This window comes from Choloepus didactylus, chromosome 13 (assembly GCF_015220235.1).
Source record: "Choloepus didactylus isolate mChoDid1 chromosome 13, mChoDid1.pri, whole genome shotgun sequence".
Taxonomy (NCBI): Eukaryota; Metazoa; Chordata; class Mammalia; order Pilosa; family Megalonychidae; genus Choloepus; species Choloepus didactylus.
Window position 1 is genome coordinate 63331829 of NC_051319.1, and position 24403 is coordinate 63356231.

Consider the following 24403-nt stretch of genomic DNA (forward strand, 5'->3'; position numbering starts at 1 on the left):
TTGGCGTCAACTTGAAAGAAAGCTGAAGTCCATATCTGTTTTGCTGTATGTGTCTGAGTTCCTTCACCTTTTGTTTTAGATTTTTCCAATCAGTTACTAGAGAACTCAGTCCTGTCCCTTTTGTTGACATGTTGCCAGGATACATCCAGGCGACAAAGGCTGAGGTTCCTGTAACCCAGGCAGCCTCCCATACTCATCCGACTCCTGCCAGAAGGGCTGTGAATCTTGGAGCTCCCAGCTATTCTGCTCCTGCTTTCACCAGCCCCCTTCCTGGATACTCAGAGGGGCTAGCATGCTGTGATAAAAGCTGAAATGAAAAGCTAAAGGACCAAGTGCTACAAGGTGAGGCTCTCAGAAGGTGTGTTGTTTCTCTGTTGTCTGGTAGCTCCTCAACCCCAAACCTTACTTTTCAACTAATAAGGACAGCTTATTTTAAATAATCTTAATCACTTTCACTTCCTTCTCACTGGTAAGTGGTAAATATTCCTTTCTATAGAAAAAGAATCCTAAGAAAAATAGTGAGTCCATATGTTTTTAAAAACCCTCAATTATTTCTAAACAAAATAATTTATATTTTACTTAATTTGATTATGCTGGCAATGAGGTGAACTATGGATGAAATGTTCTGATGAATAAAAGAGAATCAAACTCAATTTGAAGGGAGGAATACTTAAGTCATCTTCTTCAAAGAAAAAACTATTTTTAACATTAATCTAGGATTATACCTTTATGACCCAGATTATCCATGAAAGAAAAAGGATGATAAAGGCTATAGTTCCTCAGATGGCTTGGGATTATTTTTTTATTAACTGATAAAATGAGATAAAATCTACATAGAATGGAATGTAACAAAATAAATGCTACGTTGGGCTGGCACACTAGCATGAATTAATTGGTAAACGAAGACTAGGATAATATTGTTGGTACATTCCCATGACCAAGCAAGAATAAGGAGAGGGATGTGTAGAGGCGGGTGCGTATGTATATGTGTATTTATGTGTGACAGTAGCTGAAAACAGAGTAGTCAGTGAAGTGATTAATAAATATAGGTAGCAAAACTCTAGCTTCTGGCTATGCATATATATATTTTTATTGAAAGAATGGAAATTATCTTTATTTTATGAAAGACTTTATATTGTGGCTCATTTTAGGATCAGCAATGTGTACTAAAAAGTTAATATTTACATAACTTGAGTTAGTTCATGGCAATTACTCTCAAAAATACCAAATGATTATGCAACATTAGAATAAGATAAATCTTGGATTGCTTTATCTGTTCAGTTCCAAGTGAACCATCTTATATATGAAACATATGATATTTTAATCAACAAAAATTAAAACCACATTTTCCTCTTCAGTTAGCCTATTTGTGCTATAAAATGCTGTGTCAAGTGGAATTTAATTATTTTAACTATCAGGGGCAATTATAGGTGATAAGTTTCCAAATAAAGTTTTCAACAGAGACTCCCAGGAGAAGCATATTGGTAAGTAGCACAGGAATGTCGTTCAGCTAAAATGACTTAAATTGGCATTGCCCATTGCTTGCCTAAATAAAATCAGTGTAATGCACTTCCCTAAAATTTAATAATATTTTATGCAACAATTATTTCATTGGTAATTTGTATCTGGAATTTTACAATTAACCAAAAAGGAGCAAGATGTGAAGCCTAAAATTGAGACATTAATTCTCAATAGATTTAAAGAACAAATCCTAAATGTATGCATTTAAAATATTGATTCCATGATGTCTTGAGATGTTTCAGCTTATTCTATATACTTTTTCCAAATGATCATGGTATTTAATAAGGCCCTAGTATTTAAAGAATTAGAAAACTAGGAACATGATGGTGTAAAAAAATAAATGAAAACCAGCTTACAACATTTAAAAGGAAGTTAAAAGAAGACAACAAGGAATAACAGTGACTGAACAAAAGTAAAACATTGAGAAATTGTCAAATCCCAGTGAAAGTAAATGAGGACCAGACTAAGAACAAATCACCTGCACTTTCCCACCCTGTGTTCTGGGGTTAACTAATTATTTTTCAAGATAGAGAAGAAAAAACTTTTTAGACATCTTACAAGTTATTTGCCAACTTTGTCATTTAGTGGAGAGTAGTCTTTGTAGTTAGGACTTCTGGGCATGAATGAACAAGGAAGGATAAAGAAAAGGAGTAAAAGGAAGAAGATATTTATGATGTCTCTTATTGGTGTCCATGAACCTAGGCTGCTGGAATTCTCTAAAGACGCCACCTGGAAGCTTCACCACACACGTGAAGAGCTCCAGTAGATAGGGGACAGGCCCGCTTATTCAGTATGAAGGCAGTAGAATGTACTAATTTAAATAAGGTTTATTATTTAATAATAATTAAGAGTAATTTAAATAATACAGTGTTGCATCCATGATGGAAGGCCAAGACCTCATTGAAGCATTGGTATCACTGAAACATAGCCCACTCTATTTTACCCACAGTAACTTCCTCCTCTGTTCTGTCTTCTGTTTATGCATGATTTGTTTGCCATGATGTTTCATACACTACTCAGCTTCCATACACCATTCCTCTTTGTTTCAGCAACCATTGCTAACTATTATCTTTCCTAAGAGAGGAATCTGATTGCACCAGTTAATCTTTTCATGCCAGACCATGTCATAGATTACTGGTGAGCCTATGGACTGGCTATCTTTTGCCCAGTGCCCAGCTCTCATCCAATCAGCTTGGATTGGGATGGGAGTTGAAAAACATGCCACAAAACATATCCAACTAGGGCCACCTCCCTGGAAGGTGGAAAGGTTTCCTTAGCAGGGGCTATGAATATGGCAAGCAGCATAATTAACATGTTTCATATTGATTTGAATTTTAATTGTGGAAAATGTTTGTTCTGGTTTGCTAATGCTACCGTTATGCAAAATACCAGAAATGGATTCGCTTTTATAAAGGGGGTTTATTTGCTTACAAATTTACAGTCTGAAGGCCATGAAAATGTCCAGATTAAGGCATTACCACAAGTATACCGTCACTGAAGGAAGGCCAACAGCATCGGAAAAACCTCTGTTAGCTGGGAAGGCATGTGGCTGGCATCTGCTGATCCTGGGTTGTGTTCCAGCTCTTCTTTCAGATTCTGTGTGTTCTTGGTTCTTTCTCCCAGGATGTTTCTCTCTAAGTACCTGGAGGTCCTGTCTTAGCATATCCCGGTGCAAACTCTGAGCTTCATCTCTCTTAGCTTCTTTGGAGCAAACTCTGGGCTAGCAAAAGTCTGCTTTTAACAGCTGTCTCCAAAATGTCTCTCTCAGCTGATCTCTGGTCCTTCTGTTTGTGAGCTCTTTTATAGGACTCCAGTGATTAAATCAAGATCCACCCAGAATGGATGGGCTCCATATCTTCATGGAAATAATTCAGTCAAATGTTCTACCCACAGGTGATTGAGACACATCTCCATGGAAACACTCAATCAAAGGATTCCAGCTCAATCAACACTAATACTTCTGCCCCCACAAGATTGCACTAAAGAATATGGCTTTTGACAGGACGTAATATATCCAAACTAACACAATGTTCTCATATTTCTCATGACTTTTAAATAGTTCTTTCTTTTTTGGACATCAGCTTAAAATGTTTTTTAATAAAATGTCAATAGTAAGTACTCATTTGAGTTAGCTAGAGAATGAAAACATTGGAATTCCTCAGAATATTTTAGTAAAAAGGAGAATTTCAAAAATCTAGTTAGTCTCCTAAATACATTTTACAGCCTGTTGGATTATTTATGAAATTACATGGAAGACAGATATTAAAAAATATCATAATTATATCATACTTACCACATACCAGCCAGTGTGCCAAACATTTTGTCTTACTTTTAATCCTTGCATAATTTTGCAAGGTGAGTGTTATTCCACTAAAAATATGCTGAAACTGAGGCACAAAGCTGTCATAGATCTCACTCAAGATTCCCCAATTGATGTGCATTTTAGAGGTGGGGCTTGCAACTGTGTCTGATTTTATAGGGGAAGTATGTAAAAAGTACTTTGAAACGGAGACTGGCAAAGTACATGTTTTGTTCTTTGCTCTTAGCTATATTTTCTGCTATTATTTAGCAAATTAGACTTTGCCAGCATATTTCACAAGTTGCTTGAACTTGTGTTTTTTTCCCTACTTAGTAGTACAATCAGAATTAAGATCTGAGTGACCTGATCCCATGACACCCAGAGAGGGAAATGAGAAACTGTTTTGGCATCTAAAGGGAAGATGTTACGGAAAATAAATTCATTCTTTAGGCTCTGTCTACACACAGCAAAATTCTGCAACAGAAGGTCACTTTCTAGGTGTGTTTACTGAGATTTTTAAGAAAAATAATTGGACATATGTCAGCTAATAGTAACATAAGATGGGACGTAGAGGCAACTGTTTGGAATGAACATTAAACAGAATTTTGTAATTGGAAGGGAACATATAAGTTCGGCTTTGTGTAGTACATATAGTCTCAAGAAAGTTAGTACAAATTACATTTTTGTAAATCAGAGCAATCTATTTACCTACCAAAAGTTTGCTTTTAGAGGAAACTGCAGGGGATCTTTTTAGGAAACTGAGTAACTCCCTTTGCCTAATCCTTAATGTTGAATTGATGTTTTCCAGATCTCATCAGCATGATCATTTTAAATTATGTGATAGATGTTAAAAGAAATCTATAAAGGTTCCCCATTTCCTATAGGTTGAAATAGAAATTTCTGAGTAGCTAATCAAGCCTTTCGTGATTCTTTCCAATTTGCCATCCCAGTTTCTTATATCAATCAATCACCACTCTTTTTCCCTGCCTTGTTTCACCCACATCTCATGACCCATACACACACATACAAACACACACAGACACATACACACACCCACACCCAACCACTCACGTTCATCTACATACATCCACTCACATCCAGATATGCATCTTAATCACTCACATCCATCTATACACATGTTCCCTCACACCCATACTCTTACCCACATCCAACCACTCACACCCATCTACACACTCACCTCACCTAATACACCCACAACCATCCACTTACATCTACCCACACACCCATTTAACACACACATACCTTCACTCACACCCATCGACATACTGACATACGCACATACACTCTCACCCGTCTGTACACATACCCATAACACCACTCATCTACTCACACTCATGCTCTTTCAGGTCCCCTCTGTCCCCCATCTTTGTATATGCTACTCCATGTGATGGAAATATCTTTCCTTCTTCTCTGCTTATCGAACTCCTACTAACCTTTCAAAAACCAGCTCAAATGACTTTTTCCTTTTGCACACAAATGTTCATAGCAGCTTTATTTGTCATAGCCAAACTAGAATCAGCCCAGTTATCCTTCAACAGGTTAAACAAGTTATGTTACATCCATACCCTGAGATAACACCCAGCAATTAAAAGCAAACTATTGATACATGCAACAACTTGGATGGGTCTCCAGGGAATTGTGCTGAGTGAAAAAAAGCCAATCCCAAAAGCTTAAATTGTGTCAAATTCTGTTCATTTAACAATTTAGAAATAACAAAATTTTAATAATGGAAGACAGATTAGTGGTTTCCAGGAGCAAGGGACTGGGAGGTGGGTGTGGTTATAGAAAGGCAACACCAGGATTCCTTGCGATACTGGAACTGTTCAGCATCTTGACTATGATGCTGGACACTTACAAAGGTGGTAAAATTGTAGAAAACTTAATGCACACACACTCACAAATGAGTACAACTAAAACTGGGAAAATATGACTAAAATTGGTAGATCATATCAATATCAATATTATGGCTGAGATATTATGCTACAGTTTTGCCATTAGGGGAAACTAGGAAATGTGTGAAAGGGATGTCTGTATTATTTGTTTCAAATGCATGCAAATCTACAACTATCTTTAAATGTTGTAATTAAAAAGTACAATCATAATTTCATTATCACGCCTAAACAATAACATTCATGGCAGGATACATCCTAAAAGATTGATGGGATAAAACCAAATAGGCTGAAATACACCTAGGGAGGTATAAATTCTACCATGAGGTCCAAACGTTCAATTGCGTTAGAGCAGACAGGGGGAGACATGGCTCACAGCAGATCACACAGTCATATCTGAGGTCTGGGACATGATGATAAGTGCAGTCCAACCACTCATCAAGGCTTTGAGTTGCACACCCTGAGGCTACATTACCTGGTTAGTATTTCTTCATGAGGAGGGAGAACACAGGCAGGAGAACAGCAAGGGATGTCTGATCTTTTGAGCGCTTCATCACATTAATGCAACAATTTGCAGACTTGTGACCTTTTTCTCCTACCTGTGGATGAGCTACAAATTTAACTCAGTTAGGGGCAAAATAGTTTCAACCATGTATTTAAAGTGAAGTCTTTCTGAGCATTACAGTCAGCATTGCCAATGGTCTTAGGCTATTTGTACAGTATATTCCAAATTTCCTATCTGCTTTGCTCATGTTTATATAGCACATACACATTGGGTGTGAGACAGATAAACAATAATATCCAGGAACTACATGCCAGGGAATATTTAATAGGGTTAAACAGAAAGTGTCGAGGCACTGCATGATGGGGATCCATTTTATGCTAACACTCCAAATAAGAAATAACTCTATAGATGAGAAATATGTTTTCAACTGTGACTCTAAATTGGAAGCATCTCTTCCCCCAGAAAGAGCTTAAACCCCACACCACCCCCATCCCCCATGGTTAGAGAAGGCTGATTGTGGTCCTGAGAACTCAGCTAAAGGGAGAGAAAGAAAACTTTGTTATGAACATAGCATTCTCAATAACAGGGGTTAGTCTTGTTGAATGAGGCAGTTAGAAATAGTGTTTAAGTCCCTGAAGAATCCAGTTAATAAAGGCTCTACCTTTCGTAAATGTCCAAATGCAAAACAAATGCAAAAACAAATACAGTCAAAGGGGAAAGGAGAGAGAAGCTCAAAGTGTGGACAGGAAAGACACACTTAGGAGAATGCAAAATATGAAAGGAGCATTCCCTCAGGTGCACTGGTTGAGGATTCTCAACTGAGCTAAAGAGAGATACTGGAACCCCGTGTATAAGCTTATTGTGCTTTGTGAACATTTATGTATTTGTTACTGTATAATAATGTGTATTATCATTCTCACTGTAGAAAGTTTACTTTGTCATCTCAACAAAGCCTATGGGATGGAGCCTCCCTGGTGGTGTTTCCAACAGAGACTTTAAATGGGTGACCGTGACCTGGCCATTAAGTTTCTGGTTCACAATGTGGACAAAACTAGCTAAACAGCATCCTTGTAGAAGGCAGTGCTCATAGCACTGTCTCTTTCCCTTGGGGGTGAATTAATTTTCTCTTACCACTGTAAAAAATCATCACAAAGTTATTGGCTTTTTAAGACATCCCAAATTCATTATCTTACAGTTCTGTAGGTTAGAAGTCTGACATGGGTCTCACTGGGCTAAAATCCGTCTGTCAGCAGGCCTGCACTCCTTTCGGGAGGCCCTAGGGGAGAATCCATTTCCTTGCCATTCTCAGCTTCTAGAGTTTCTGTCCTAATGGTCCCCTTCCTCCACCTTTAAAGCCAGCATTGACAAGTCAAATCCCTTTCACACTTCGTTTTCAACTCCTTCTTCTTCAGTTGTCCCATTTCTTTCTCACAAAATGCAGGAAAGATTCTCCACTTTTGAGGACTCATATGATACGTTTGTATCCATCTGGATAATTCAAAATAATCTCTGCATCTCAGGGTCCTTAACCTGTACGACATCTGCAGTTCCTTTGGCCATGGAGGGTAACATATTCACAGGTTCTAGAGATGAGGGCATGGGCATCTTTGGTGACCCATGATTCTGCCTACCACTATCTGTCCTCTGGTCCCCCAAAATTCACATCCACGCTACATGCAAAATACATTCACCCCATCCCAGGTTCACCAAAAGTCTTAATCCATTGCAGTATCAACTCAAAGTCCAAAATCTCATCTGAATGTCATAGCTCAAAAGCCCTAAATCTCATCATCCAAATCATCTAAATTGGGTATACGTGGCGCTCTGAGGCACAGCTCTTCTCTGTCTGTATGTTACCTGCTTCCAAAGTAAGATAGTGGGACAGGCACACAGTAACAGTTATAGACATTCTGGTTAACCTCATTTCATTTCAAGGGCCACTTTGCTGTTCCAGCTTCTGGGTTCGAGGCTCCACCCTCTGACTCACCCTTATTTTCTCAAGAAAGATAGCACATGCTTGCAGCTGAGAAGCTGTTTCCTGCCTGTAGAATTTTAGGGGTCTGACAGCCTTCTTTCATTTCATACTCTTCATACCTTTTAGTCCAAGCTGGCAATGTTTTTCTTGATATGAACTTCTCAAGATTCTTACGAATGTCCCATGTATTTCATAGGAATTCACTCCCTTAGACCAGAGATTCATCCAATGATCCATTTTAGATTATCTCTGTTTTTGCTTTTGCTGAGATGGTTAAGGGAAAACACACTTTCCACTTCCTAGATGCTTCCTTGTTTGAATGAGGGGGATCTGTGAGTCACACCTTTAATCTTTTCAAAGAGCCTTTTGTGTGACTGAAGGCTCTGCTCTGATCTTTTGAGCTTTCTATGGTATTAGAAAAAGATTAAACAGACCGTCAGCCCTTTCTCTAGAGCATGCTTTCCTGACTGTGAATCTCTTAATTTTAGGTCTTTTGCTGTCTGCGTAAGCTAAGAATTTCCAAAATCAAGAAGTCCTGTTTCTTTTTGGTTTAACAATTATTCCTTCAATTTCCGTATTCCTTCAATGTCTGTTTCTCCTCTCACATTTTACTATAAGTAGCAAGAAGAAACCAGGATGCATCTTCAATTCTTTGCTCTGAAATTTCCTCAGTTAAATACCCAAGTTCATCAAATACAAATCCTGCTTTCCACAAAACTGCAGGACACAATTCAGGTAAGTTTTCTGAAACTATGTAACAAGGATCCCCTTTCTTCTAGTTTCCAATAATATGTTCCATTTGTTTTTGAGCACTCAGTGCCTTTAATGTCTGTATTTCTACTAAGGATCTGTTCAAGGCAATCTAGGCCTTTTCTACTATGCCCCTCAAAATTTAGTACTCACTCCTAGTACCAAAATCTGTATTATCTTTTACTGCTGTAAAAAATTTCTACGAATGTAGCAGCTTAAAACAATACACATTCATTGTCTTACGTTTCTTTAGGTCAGAACTCTAATATGGGTCCCACTAGGCAAACATCAAGGTGTTAGCCAACTGGGTTCCCTTCTGGAGGCTCTTGAGAAGAATCTGTTTCCTGCCATTTTCAGCTTCTAGAAGCCTCCCCTTCTCTATCTTCAAAACCAGCAATAGCTAATCAAGTCCCTTTCACACTTCAATTTTTCCCTGCTTCTTTTTCTTCTGTAGTCCTGTTTCTCTTTCACTCAAATGACAATTTGAGAATTAATCATTCTTTCTCTGTTCTAACTTTAAAGAGCACTTCGAAGTACTTCATTATGTCCATGATTACAATGCATTATTATTATTATTATGTGACTGTCTTACCTCCCAGGGAAAAGAAACATTATAGGGGTTCAATGAATCTTTAGTCTAGGAACAAATGAATGTTTCTAGAATGAAAATAGTTCCTAAACCAAGCAAGAGTAAGAGGTAAACTGAGAAGGAACCAACCTATAAGGGAACGCTTAAAACATCTGTTGAATAAGTTGAAATATGAGGTCCCTAAAATAAAATGAGAATCCTTACATAATTGATGATATGTTTTACTATCCTTACATCCACTCCCTCTGTCACTGCCTCATGACTTTTCCCCCTTACCTCCAATCCTGCTTTCTTCAGAATGTAATGGAGTTAAAATTTAAGCAAGCCGCACTTTGCTAGTGGAGAGATAGTTGGCATCACCTTTATCCCTCCAGCCAAATGGAAAATCCACAGCAAATTACCAGGGAAGTCAACCATGGGATGCCACATTCTTCACTCCTTTCCTAATGGTCCATTGTCCTGATTGTGTTGAATTGTCCTTTTCACCTTAAAGTGTAGACAGACAATGAAAACAATGAAACAAGGTGAACTAGAACACAGAAAATGGGCACAGAGCCTGTTGAAGATACAAAAAGATAGGAAAATTCATGGCTCTGCTCAGCATCCACAGAGCTGATTTTAAATTGAATTCTTCCAATCAAGGATCCCAGGTGTGACTTAAAATTTACACACATTGATCTTCTTTCTGTTTACTAAAGGAAGACAGAACAAGGCAATTGATACTCTCCCTGACTTTCTCGCTGTTAGTTATTGGGCATGGTGTAGAAGCTTTCAGTAAATTTTAAATGACAGAAAAATTTAAGTTACAGGCTAAGGAAGTTTGCAAACAAAGAACTGTCACCACATTTCATATTGTGTTTGGGCTCTGGGGACAAGGAGAATGAGCAAGTTCCTCTTAGACACTAGGAGACTCATTTCAGTGATTGATTTTTTCCAGCAGGAGATATCCTCTGGAAGATTTCCTAGGAAATGTAAGTCTGTAGTATAGATGATTCTGAACCATCAGTGATCTCAAACCATCTGGCTTGTGAAAGAGTGTCTTGTTCACAAGATGCAGAGATGTTAAGTGCAGTGACAATAGTTTTTTGATGACTTATGTGGGAGGGTGAGAGATTTGGGAAGAACAGCAACAAAAAGCCCTATGTTCAGAATGAGCTTTCAGTTGGGGGGTGTATACAAACGATCAGGTCTCCAGAGTGGCCGCCATTGAAGTTATGGGGAGCATATCAGAAAACAGAGGTGCATTCATACACAGAGCCGAGAAAGCATCCTGCCTTCTGGGCTCTGCTCGTTTTTGACTTCTTTCCTGGAGACTTTCCTCAGAAACAGCTTTGGGTGGGGAGAGAGCATTATTAACAAAGGGTGTTGACGTCTTTAATGCATGGTAATGACAATCTATTTAAGAGTTAGCCAGGCTCCAGGAGGCACTGACCTCCTGGAGGGGGATAGAGCTAAGGCACAACTTTGAAACTGTTGTATTGTGAGTGGAAATGGGGCTGTAAAGGTTGCTCCAGGATACAGTGGGGCCCACTGCTCTCATGCCAAGCACTATCCTGGCCAAACACCACCCTTCAAGGGTAGCTGAGTTAGCCATTGTGCTTATTTCCACCTGGACACACTAGTCCAAGGACTACACTTTGATACTGCCACTCTATGGTTTAAAAGCCTGTGCTGAAGGTGTGGCACTGAGTTAGCACACTGAGCTAATAAAGCAGGAATGTGAGGACAGTGGGAACTCTGGGCATGTGTAACACATGATGGGGACTATAAACACATGTATCAATTTGAAATTCTCTTTAAAGTTCAATACTAAAACATAAAGTATTGGTGAGTTTTTCCCAACTTTTAAATCCTAGTACAATTAGTTTTAGACACTTGATGGATCTAGGATATCCCATTCTAGGCTGAGAAAGGATTGCTATACTGATCTTATACATTTTCAGTACAAGCTTATTTATAGTTACTTCTCAGCAAAATGGTCAGCTTGGCAGGAAGAAAAAGCACACTAAATTCTGTAATCCCCACAAGGAAGCATAATTCTCTTATGAAGTATGTGCAGTCCAAATCTTGGAACTCCAACAATATGTTATATTGTTAATAGCTTGTTTATATTTTTTTATTGATTGATTCAGTCTTTAGATTAATAATGTAAGTCATCCAACATTCTTCATCTGGGGAATCATTTCAGGGTGAATCAAGGGCCACTGGGTTAAACTGAAGAGTAGTTCTTATGATGTCAATTGATAACTAAATAATCATGGGATGGCCTCCAAAGGATTCATATGGCCTCTTCGTGTTTTTCTTTTTTCATTTTTTTCCCTACCCTCTCTCCAATGGCTGCTCTATCCACCGCCTGCTTGATTTTTCTCTCTGTAGTTAGAGGCATCATCTCCTGTGACCTTCTGATAATGCATGAAGATATTTTTCAGGTCACTGATTCTTTTCTCCTTGGGTTTTTCCCTCCCTCCTAGAACCAAACAATTCAGCCTCATGTTATTTTCATTAGGAAGCTTGCTTTCTGAATTTTTACTAATAAATATGTCTTGTTTTTAGTAAATATCACCCTTAGAAAAGATTTTGGTTGGATTCCCAGTTTCCTGGGGGAAAATGCTAATTGAAGTGATTTTCAAATATTTAATTGAGGAGAAAAATGGGGGAAAAGGCCACTTTAAAGCAAAGGTCACAAACTCAAATGTTTCTGGAGATCAGGTAAGAACTATAAATTGATGAAGCAGGCTCCTGAGAAATTTTGGTAGAGTGAAAACCAGCAGCTCGATCTATAGGCACAGCCCTGACTTAGCATCAGCTTATATTGGCTATTGCCACATGGGAAAGTGGGCTCTGTGTGGCCAGATCTTCCACTTTTTCAAGAGAATCCCCAAATCCTGATTTTATGTGACATCTGCCAATTTAAAAACAATGACAGCTAATGCAAACATTTTTAGCTCTATGTAGGCCAAAAAGAACTGGTATATTTGGGCCAGATTTGGTCTATGAACCACTGCTATAAAGACTTGAGAGACAGCTACTGAAACAGAGTTACTGTATTGGAATAGAGCTTTCCTAAATATCAGAAGCCATGGTATGTGCAATTCCTTTGTAAGCCTGCCTCCCCCACTTTTCTTTGCCTACCCTTTGAATTTATATACATTACAGGCCTCTAATGTGATTATACTGATGGTTTTCATCACCAGTTTTCCAACACTCCCCATGTCAACGTTACAATTACATAGTCATACCTGTGTGGCATTCATGACTCTTGGGTACTCTGTGATTTGGATGCCCAATATAGAGTGAAAATTACAGGCTTGATCTAACAATAGTCTTCACAGGGTCATATTATGAGCCTCAACAACCTAACATGTCCTTACAGAAGGCTCTACTTTGAAGCACAGAGAGTACTTTTCTCCCGTTTTCTGTTTCCATAACTTTGATAATACCACAGACTATTTTGTCTACATCTAACATTTAGAATGAATAAAAGTAAAAGCACATTGCTTGGTTGAAAGTTCTTCACACCATAAAGAAAAAGTTAGGAAGGGGAAATTTTTCCTTAGATATTCAAAATCAGCCTGAAAATGCCATTTGTCCATATATTTCTTAGAAGTCATGCCTTAAGCTAAATGACTTTTGAGAAAGATCCTCCATTTTTCATGTTTTCAAATACCTTTTCATACCACCACCAGTTCCCATTTGGTCTCATATGGCCTTTTGTCCCCTCACATCAGAATTACTAAGGACTGCAGGTGCCACTGGCCCAGCCGCTACCCAGAGGGGAATGTAGAGAACCAGCCAGAGTGAGCAGCATGGGCTCCCCTCAGCAGATCCTGGTCAGCCTTCATCTATGAGTGTGATCCCTTTACTTTGATCCCTCTGTGATAAGTGATCTTATGGGTAGATACTCAACAAGGGAAGAGTGTCATATAAAATTAAGGAAAACATAAATACGGTTAAAATGGCAGGCTTAGTGCAGTTAGTGGCAAATGGAAGAGCAACACTTTATAGCTCTTAAAGCTTAGCAATCATGTCAAACTTACAAACTAGGTTTTTGACAGTCTGAATGAGTGGAGGATTGAATGTTAAGATTAGCACTTTATTATTTTCTAAGATGGTATAAAAGAATACATTTGAGTTTGTATTTATTGCAATAGTAGCTTGAATATCACAGATTTTTATTATTTACATTCTGAGGTTGATTGTCTCAGCCAGGAGACAAAACCCATACTGGTTATTTAAACAAAATGTTGTATAAATTATTGTTAATTACAAATGTTGTTAATTTGTTAATTTATACAAGAGGTTATAAAGAGAACACAACTGTGTAGTGGAGGTGGCAGCTACAACTCCTAGGGCTGAAGGATCAAAGGAGAAAAGTTTGATTTATTAAAACTTAAAAGCTTAAAATAGGTGTCCTTTGGGGCTGAAAATCTGATTTCTGAGGAGGAGGCAAAGACAGGCTGGTCAGGTTACATCTGGGAGGAGGGGGCTCTGCAAATGTCAGAAAAACTAAAAACAGGATTCAGCTGCTGCTACAGGTAAGAATTGCAGCTGCTGGGATGAGGCATTACTGGGGTGATGCTCACAGGAACCATAAGCAAACAGGAAAGCTTTAGAAATGAGTGAATCCCCTCTTCCTCCTCCAGCCCTGTATTGTCCCTGCAGTCCCACTACTGGCAGACAGCATAACCCAGAGCCAGCTCACAAAGCGGAAATGGGGTGTGCAGAGTCCATGTGCCAGCATCACAAAGCTGACTATAGAATAGAGGGTTGGAAGTAATGAGACAATAGGCTGATAACTGGCACAACAATGATACCACTTAGATCTTTAACAAGTTCATGGAAAATAGTCTTTTCCTGATGCAAAATATGCCATACCAAGCTTCCTGAAAAAAAAAAAAATCTCTGGGAAATGAAGTGCTGTGAATTAACTTCTGAAGAACCATTGGGTCCATATTTATAGTTTTATGTTCCATATTTCTGATTTGCAGACAATGTATATTTAATAAGTCAATTTTGCCCCAAATCTATCCTCTCTAGAAAAAAAAATTATCTCATCATAAAAAAGAAAACCCTGGAATTTGATATATCACTAATAGAATTTATTTTGAGCTAAGTCAATGACCACTATTAAAATACAGATGCACATCAATTAGTACTAGATTTTCATGTGCACAAGAGACCATGGCAAAGGGGCTCAAGTATGAATAGATATTTATTTCTCTTATGTAAATAAAGTCAAAAGAAAGGCACTCCAGAGTTTTTATGATGGCTTTAATGTTATTAAGAACCCAGATCCCTGCTCAGTCATGTCAATTGCCTCTACTCTATTATGACAGGGTTTATATGGATGTAATTTAGTCCAAAATGGCTGCTGGAGCTCCAGCCATCATACCCATGTTTTAAGCATCAGTATAGTAGAAGGAAAGGAAGGGAAGAAAAAGAGGGTTATTCCCCTACTTTTCAAGAAGAGTTCTTACAAGTCTCACACAACACTTCCACTTAGCTCCAGAAGAGTTGGTAGACTTTTAGCTGGGAAACCATGTGCTTAGCTTATAACTAGGGCTCCATTCATTAGAAGGAATTGGGCATAATGGTTACTAATAGGTAACTAGCCATCTCTGCCAAACTTTAGGAGGGATGTTGTCTCATCCAGCATTAAGATTTGGTATGAATGAATACATCGGCTCTTTTTTGAAAGAGAAATTTTGTAGGTAAGGAATAGCAAAGACTGTAGGAAGGTATTAGGCTGGGAGAGTGGAGGTTGCCAAACAGCATAGGTGGAGAGCATTGAATACAAACTTCCTCTATTTTACAATTTCACTGAGAGCCAGAACTCCATCTTTCATATTTATATTTCTGCCCAATTAAAGAATTTGAATTCTGTACCAACAGGAAAGGGGTTATATGCCATTAATATTTATTTTATTTCAAAGGGCTAAATTTTTGAAAAGATTTAATCACTCTTTCAGTTGTATTCTTTCTCCTCACTTTTAGAGAAACACTTAATGCCATCATGGGTTCTGAATTTCCATGTTCATTGCATTTGTGTTTATAAGTTTGTCTCTCCCTTCCAGTGAACCTCAAAGGGCATGGAAAAATGACATCACATTGATAAAATATGGTGCCTTACAAAATATTATTTAAATGTCCTACATGCTAATATGGTCAAACTGAATAATTCAGGCCAGTTGGAGTGAATATTTCCCCAGAGATGCTACGGGTGAAACTGGTTGGCTTATAAACTAGCCACATTGCTTTATGATGTGTCTGGTTGACAGGCCAATTTCTTAAGTGTTTTAAGTATATGCATTTAGTATTTTCCATCACTTTTACTTTTAGAACTAACTTACAGGCTAGGGAAGCTGACTATACTGCACATTGGCACATTGCCTTGGCAGAATCATTGGCAGAAACATCACCATTTACTCCAGTAGACATCTCAATTCCCCAACATTGCACTCCCAGCTACCTCATCTTTCATACATTGCTACGTTTAATCAAAATAAGACAGAAATTTTAGGAGGACATTGGAGGGGGAAAGGGAAAGTACACACCCCACCTACCGAAATAGATTAAGATGTAGTTGGGAATTCTGTGATGCTTCATCTTGTCCAGTGTAGAGAAAATATTTATTGGTAATGCATGAATGCTTGATGTGCAAAGATCCATCCCTATTCAAAATGGTGAAAATGTTGCAGACTGAACACCATCCGGCCTCTCTGGGCAGCCCTTGCTTTCACTCTGTGCCCATTACAAGGGACAGACTCAACACGTCAGTTTTGAACCATGAAACCACCCTGATTCTTCCCCGACTCTTGGCTGGTAATGTAGATTTTTTTTAAGACTGTTGGTGAGAACAGAAAAATGATTCATATTGCATTCCATGCAGGAAAAAAAACTTCATGTATAATACCATAAACAGCAAAATAAAATGATCCCTTTTGCTTAAGGGAAAACATTGTCTTCAGTAGCTGCAAGCTCATACTTCTGCTTTTTCCATCTTAGAGCTTCCTCTTCCTCTGTGCCCTATTTCCCTGCTCCCTTTTGCCCCTTCCTTCTCCTAAAGGGGAACAAAGTCTAGTGAGAGCTTGAATGCTACCTTCCTATGGGGCATATGAATAGTACATTAAAGCAGGGATTAAAAACGAAAAAGAAGAAGCTCTGCTGTTAGGATTTCGGGCAGAATGAATAATGGAAAGAACTTAATTGGAGCCAAAGAGAGCTGGAAATGATTCCCAGTTCTGTCATTTAGAAACTGACTGGTCTTGGGCAAGTTACTTGGCTTTTCTGAGTCACAGATTCTTTGTTTATAAAAGTGGAGTAATAATATCTGTCTTATAATCATTGGAGGATTAATTGAAATGATATATTTTAAAGCATTATGTCAGTATCTGGTGCATAGTAGGCATTCAAAAATATTTGTTCCCAGAAGAAAGAGATATAAGGTGTTGGGGTAAAATTTGCAGGACTTTCTTAGTTCTCTAGTCTTCCAGAAACAAAGCTGACTGTGGTGTGTGTGTGTGTGTGTGTGTGTGTGTGTGTGTGTGTGTGTGTATGAGGGAGAGAGAGATTGAGAAGAGACAGTGTTTAGGTTAAGGTATTTGATTGCATTGATTTTTCCAATCCATCTGCTTAACTACTTTTAGTGTCTGCAAATTTCTGGTATCAAGGAACCTAAGAAACTAAATCAGAAGGTCCTTGATGAACATGAAACCAGAACCAATAAATCAGAGTTCTTTTTTTTGGGGGGAGGGGGGTGGGGGGTGGCAAGCAGTGCAGGGAAGAGAGGAGTACTTTGTCCATATGCTGATAAAAATCTAATGAAGTATTCTTACTCTATTCCTTGCATTACCTAAATCCACTTTCTCTTTTGGGTGTTGCTGATCAAGTGATAAATCTAGCTCCTCTAAACTTTATATTCTGTGCTGGTCACTGTTTGGTGCCAACACATTCTTTTGACACATGTGTTAATATCACCAACTTAGGCTCTGTTGAAATGAAGAATGACTTCCTTCTCTGTGCCAGATCTGGTTTGATACTCTTAATTGCAGAGTCAAGCCTTTCTTGGAATCAAAATACAGGACCTGGACAGAAGTTATTACTTATCCTTTTGTCCTTTATCAGACACAATACCTGCAGCATTTAGATATGACCATCACTGCAGCCCTCACTCTGCCTGAATTAAGTACCAGCCATGGTCTCCAAGATCCAGCCCCAGAACAGGTGCTGCTCCCCCTGTGACTGGGAGTGGATGCTGCCATGTCTCGAGCCCTGACTGGGTCATCCTGCAGCAGATGAAGAAGGTCCTGAGACTTCTCAAATCAGTCTTTCTTTGGGCAAGATTGTAGGCCTATGGTAAAATTTACTCATGATTCTCTCCAAGCTCAAGATTCTTTAGTCCTCTGCCCATAGCAATATCTTACCAAATCTTTTATCCGGTTTGTTTGGAAAATAAGTGGCCATGGTTTTATAGAAAGTATTTGGAAGACATATATATATATATATCAAACAAGAAAGTGAGCACAATGCTTAAAAAAAGAATCCTAAGCCCAGACTTTGCGTATTTCTTAGGGAAGATATGCAGATGTCCCACAAGGAAGGGCAGAGGCTTGTGTTGCATTCTTTACTTGAGAGTAATGGCCAAAATTTATTAATGCCCTGTTCCTGTAAGAAGGAAAGTGGATACACATGGGTTATAAGAGATTTATTTCCCTCTGATAACCCTCCTGATACTCACTATTGGAATGCTTCTGCAGGAGTTCTTAATCTTAGGTCCATGAACAGTGAATAAGTCTGTGATAGTATTATATCACAATTAAAATACCTATCACATGAATCTGGACCCAGCATTGTAGGATTGAGAACATCTTCTTGAACAAAACGGGGATGTGAAATGAAACAAAATAAAACTTCAGTGGCTGAGAGATTTCAAATGGAGTCTAGAGGTCACTCCGTTGGACATTCTTACGCACTATATAGATAACACTTTTTAAGTTTTAATGTATTGGAATAGCTAGAAGTAAATACCTGAAACTACCAAACTCCAACCCAGTAGCCTTGACTCTTGAAGACGATTGTATAACAATGTAGATTACAAGGGGTGACAGTGTGATTGTGAAAACTTTGTGGATCATACTGCCTTTATCCCGTGTGTGGATGGATGAGTAAAAAATGGGGACAAAACCCAAATGAAAAATAGGGTGGGATGGAAGGGGGTGATTTGGGTGTTCTTTTTTTATTTTTATTTTTTATTGCTGTTCTGATTCTTTCTGGTGTAAGGAAAATGTTCAAAAATAGATTGGGGGTGATGAATGCACAACTATATGATGGTACTGTGAACAGTTGATTGTACACCATGGATGATTGTATGGTATGTGTATATATCTCAGTAAAACTGAATTAAAAAAAAATAAATGTTAAAACACAGCCAAAAAAAAAATACGTATCTCAACTAAAAATATTTGAGCAAGTAGTTTAAAAAATTGGTTTCACTTGTAGTAGCAAGATTTTACTTTTTAATTTTAAATTATTATTCTGAGAAGAGGTTCATAACCTTTACAGAACTGCCATAGGACTCCATGGCGCTAAAAAGGCAAGAATCTCTCATGTGGTAGAAGTTTCTGTGGGGTCCAGGAGGTCATTTAGCAAGATGTGCTGGTTTCATTAATTTAATTTTCAGTTCTTGGTTGTCCCTTCTATGGTCTCACCACCATAATCTTGGCCTCTGTTGGTTCATGCTGTATGTTTCTATCATGTGCTATAATTTTCAGTCTTCCTTTGGGCAGATCACTACTAATAATACAGTAACAGTGCAAATCATAGTAGAGAATTTATTTCTTCATATTTATTTCAAACTTTATTGGACAAATCCTGTGTACTAGCGACTATACTAGCCAGAAAGGATACCAGGTCAAATTAAAAACAAACAATAACTGTCTTTCATTGTCTTACAGTCTAAGATCTATGGGTGTGTGTATTATAATTCATATATTCACATGGGTGTGCAATTGATTCATGTTCTTTCCCCCCTCCACCTCTTCCCCTCCAGATCTTGGAAGCGTCTGAGGTTTAATGTGGACTTTCCAACATTCCAGACTGCTGCCCTGCAATGAAGCTCTGAGTCATGGGCTATGGGTCTGAGGCACTGGCAACAATGTGGAACCCCTGGACAGCTAACCTCACTAACCTCCACTCCGTGCAGAAGCCCAAAACGAGCCTGGCCAGAAATCAGAACAAGCACTAGAGAAAGACGTCTTTGTTAATGGAAAGAGGAAAGGAGAAAAGGGTTTCCAACAAATTGCAACAAACTTTTCACCATTCCAAAGAACCCACCTTCCTTATCAAGCAAGTCATCCTATCTAATGACTACCATTCTAGAGTTTTGCCAGAAGTAGAGAGTGTCAATCCCGCTGAAAAAATAAAGGCAAACGCTCAGAGAAATAGACCTGGAACCGTGACACTATCGAAACGGTTAAGTAGGAGAGGCATGTCGGAAAACCAGCTTAGCCCCCCGGTGATCCCACCCCGCAGGCCTGGATTCAGGGTGTGCTATATCTGTGGCCGAGAGTTTGGGTCCCAGTCACTTGCCATTCATGAGCCCCAGTGCTTGGAGAAGTGGCGCGTTGAAAACAACAAGCTGCCCAAGCACATGAGGAGACCAGAGCCCTCCAAACCACAACCTCTCAGCAGCAGTGGGTCCTACAGCCTTCAGGCAGCTAATGAGGCTGCGTTCCAGAGTGCCCAGGCCCAGCTGCTGCCCTGTGAGTGCTGCGGCCGCACGTTCTTACCAGATCGTCTTCTAGTTCACCAGAGAAGTTGCAAGCCAAAGGGTGAGGGTCCCAAAGCACCAAATCCCAAGAGCCCTGACAATCTTATTGGCCTCAAGAAAACCCCTAATGAGATCCCAGCCCGACCAAGGACTCTTTTCTGCTACATTTGTGGTAGGGAATTTGGCACCCTGTCCCTTCCTATTCATGAGCCCAAATGCCTGGAAAAGTGGAAATTAGAAAATGACCAGCTCCCCAGGGAGCTCCGCCGGCCACTCCCACAAAAGCCCCTTCCAACAGGACAGTCCAATCAAGAGGGACCAAGTCAGGCTCGACTCGTGCCCTGCCCAAATTGTAGCCCGACCTTTGCCCCAGACCACCTTCCAGTGCACCAGAGAAGTTGTAAAGCTCAACCTAGTGAGCCAAAAGTTCAGAATTTAACTCTGGGGAGTAAAGGCGGCCTAACTGAGTCCTCTAGTTCCAAGCAACAAAGGAACATGGCAGCATCCTCTGTGTCTGAGAAGGTAATTCATGCCACATAATCGCAGTAGGTAGACCTGGGGATGGGGGGCACATTTTACTTCCAGGAAATTAAAAAAAAATTGTCCCCAGGATCAGCGACCTCCGCCCCCAGGATAGCTTCTTCTAATCCCTTATTTCTGCTTCAATACAGTCTGTCCATGTTGACTTTCTGTTGGGCTCGAGGGGCTATATCTCTCTTAGTTAAGGAGATATATGAACATCTTGCCCAATTGGTTCATATCCCTCTTCAATTCTGCTGCATAAAAGAAAGAGAGATGGATTTCTTTCTTCCCTGATCCCTCATACCAGTAATCCCTGGGAGAGACTGTTATTTGTAAATAAGTCATTAATGCTGTTTCTACATTACAGAGATATAATTCCCATTCCAACAGCCAATATTTATTGCCGGTTTATTTTAGTCATCTACCTTAGGAATTCATTTTTGGCAAAACTGAGTTAGGCTGAGTTTATCTTACTAAAATAGAATCTGTGTCAAAAACCCCAGTTGACTTTAGCAGTAATTAAACACTGGCACATTTTCAGAAATACACATGCTCTGCAAATAGAGCCGGTTTTCTTTTAACACTTACATGATTGCCATAAATGAGGGATTAGCCTCAACAAAGCCATGGAACCAATAAGGGCTATGTTCCTGGTTCTGGGATGCTTGATTCCCCCTTCCACTCTGTACCCTGTGTTTGGGCTAAATATCAGGTCCTGACCTCCTTCTTGGGCTACTCTAGACAAGCATGACTCCAGGTGTCCCCAGCCTATGGCAGGAAGAGTGATTGAGCCTTTACCTGAAGTTTTGCCATCAACTCAAGATTGGGGAAGGATGATTATGAGGGTGGTAACCTGCAAGACAGAACATAGTCCGTGCCCTTTCTCTTGCAATTAAGCTGCCCTGTGTCACATCTTACAGAATATCAAGTCCTGAGAAATAGGAGGTAGTCAAAGTCTTTTCTCCATGGCTTACAACTTGAAATGTCCAGTCTCTGCAGACACCTTTAATGGACTGTTTAAGACAAACAAAAGTTTCACAATCTATTGTAGAAGATAAAACCAGAGGGAAAGAGAGATTTGAGAGGTGGGGCATCTTTTTTATTAAATCCTATTTTTCTTACTTTTTAATTTTATTACTTGGTGGAGACTGTTTAGTCCTTTTTTCTTTTTCCTTCCTAATTTCCATGTTCAAAATGAAATGACTGTGGACTTATTGGTTTACAAGATTCCAAGACAATGATTCTGAAGCTGAATGTTGGGCAAGTTTTCCGATGAACACTGAAGAAAGAACAGTTAATTTCTTTGCCTAACGAAAACCCAAACTCTTAAGTGTGGCATGGACTTCAAGCCGGTCTCATAAACACGATCTGTTTTTCCCATCTTCTGGCTGTTGCTTTTCTTCCAAAATGTGTGGGGTCTGGATTCAGAGAGTAAAAGAATCCATGTCTCAGGGCTACGAATCAGGAACTCCTTTAGCATTGACTTAGCCCTGTTTCTTGACTGTATGCATTTACTTCAAATGTTCTCATTAGAGATCCTCAGATGGGGAAGAGTGTGGTCCGGATTCTTATACTTGTTGTTCTAACACATACTTTGTGCTTCTGAGAGCAAAGCCAACCGGCTGAGCACAGCGTGTTCTCAGTCACGACTGCTAAAAGAGGCTGGGCGGGGCAATGGCTGCACAAGAAGACACCTTCCTGACTCGCCCCATTGCCTGGAGGGGAGAATGTCAGAACGGGAGGTCAGCCATGGCCCCTCCTTGGTCCATGAATTTAGATCAGAGTAGGGAAAATCTGTTGGAACAAGGGCATCTAGCAGACATGACTATGTTAGCACACGCAGCCCTGCTCGGAGACCCGAGAACGGTGTGTCAGTGGGAAACTGGCTCCCACTGCCGTCAGATGTGCGCTGGCTGGTTTGGGGACCACACAGGCTTCAGTAGAGGACATAGAAAGGTCATCCTACATAGAGTCTCTTTTCCTGCCTGATTTAAAACAAACTGGGGTTAATTAAAATGCAGAAAACTCCTAAGCATTTGAGATGCATAAGATTTTTTGAAGCAGGGGACTTTATGTCCTCCCTGAAGACATCTGCCTTTCTACAGTGCTTTCAGCAGAAAAACTTTTCTGGGTAGTGTAGTTTTTATAGTTACAATTTGATCTTGTCTAATGATGTTTTCTTTCTTTGCATCATTTAAAATTTAGATAGTACATTGAATCATGCATTTTTCAGAAAGAGCACTGCCCTATACATTATTAGATTTCATGATTTCATCTGCCTGTGACAGCTGACTTTTGGCTGACTGTGATGCTGGTGCATTCCTTTTTCTCATTCAGATGCCTGCTTCATTTCTTCTCTTCTCAATTAGAACAATTTCTCTCTAGAATCCTTGATCTGACTTCAAATTAGAATCAACTATCTTGCCCTGTGTTCTCAAGGGGTTCGATCTTCTAGTGAATTCAGGTGAGGAAAACATTTTCAGAAATATGATCATAGTACTTGGAAAACAATTCACTCTGGTTTCCCTGGCAGTGCGAATTATCCTCTCCTTGGAATGGTTCTCCAACACAGATTGACTCAGTTCTCTTATGCACAGATGCATCTTTTACCCTCCGATCAAATCTAAACAAAATATAAACATTGCTAAGGTGAGTTCTCCTCCAATACTTGGTGGACATTTTGCTTTGCTTTGCCCTCCAGCCACTGTAGGTGCTTGTATTGTCACAATCCTTCTTATCTGAAACATAAGGCTGGATTCATTCTTTCTGATCTCACGGGAAAGTAGTGAGACACTCAGCAGTATGTAAGGTAATAAAGTCCTCAGTTGAAATTTTTCTTTAAAAGGTATGATTGTCCTGGGATTGTTCTCCCATTATATGACATAGTGAGCAATGTCACATTCTCTTTCTTTACTTTTGCCTTAATGAACAATATGTAATTTAGAAATGTTACAACTGGTGTTCAGACCAGTTGAAATTTGGATTCATAATATGAAAAATCATAGATTATCATTGAAAATTTTAATATTGCATCTATTTAATGAGAACCTTTGCAGTCTATTTTAGTAAGCTGTTTCCCAAGCAATACAGAGGAACACAATGACAGAAATAATTTTTGTTCTTTATTTTATTACAAATAAGTAAATTTTAATATTTCCATTTAATATTTGTCAAAAATATTACTCTTTTCTAGAAGTCAATAGTATTTGATCCTTTGGCTTTAGGCCCTTTCAGGCTAATTGGAATACAGATTAACCGAGTTAATTAAATACAACTATAAACCAAAATGAAGACTTCGCCTGATCAACTTTTATTAGTTGTATAATACTTGGGGACATTTTCTTAAGATTTTGCTTATCACATGGTAAAAAATGTTCCTAAGAATCCAATCCTATATTACAAAATAGGCATTGTTTTTCTTAAGGAGAACTGTCTGTTTAATACAAATGATTGTCAGTCTCTAAATGTAGTTTTAAGCTACCTTTTGACATCCTAGATGCCCAGTTTTGAGCCAAAAGCCCATCAGATTCATCTCTTAACATCTGGTGCTGCCATCTGGTGTTT

The 24403-nt window shown here is 39.1% G+C and overlaps 1 protein-coding gene across 4 annotated transcripts in view; it reads left to right on the forward strand.

The window, feature by feature from the left end:
- Positions 1-206: 206 nt before the first annotated feature.
- The window catches only part of LOC119508006 (zinc finger protein 474-like), a 118167-nt gene continuing 93970 nt past the window's right edge, over positions 207-24403 (forward strand). For 2 of the 4 annotated variants that reach the window (XM_037801419.1, XM_037801417.1), the window contains exons 1-2: positions 207-342; positions 19598-20839. In XM_037801419.1, coding sequence (XP_037657347.1) covers positions 19811-20839 — 1029 coding nt within the window. In that variant the 5' untranslated portion in view covers positions 207-342; positions 19598-19810. Of the gene's footprint in view, positions 359-19597; positions 20840-20870; positions 23489-24403 lie in introns of those variants that run through there. The other 2 variants (XM_037801418.1, XM_037801420.1) reach the window with 2 other exon arrangements.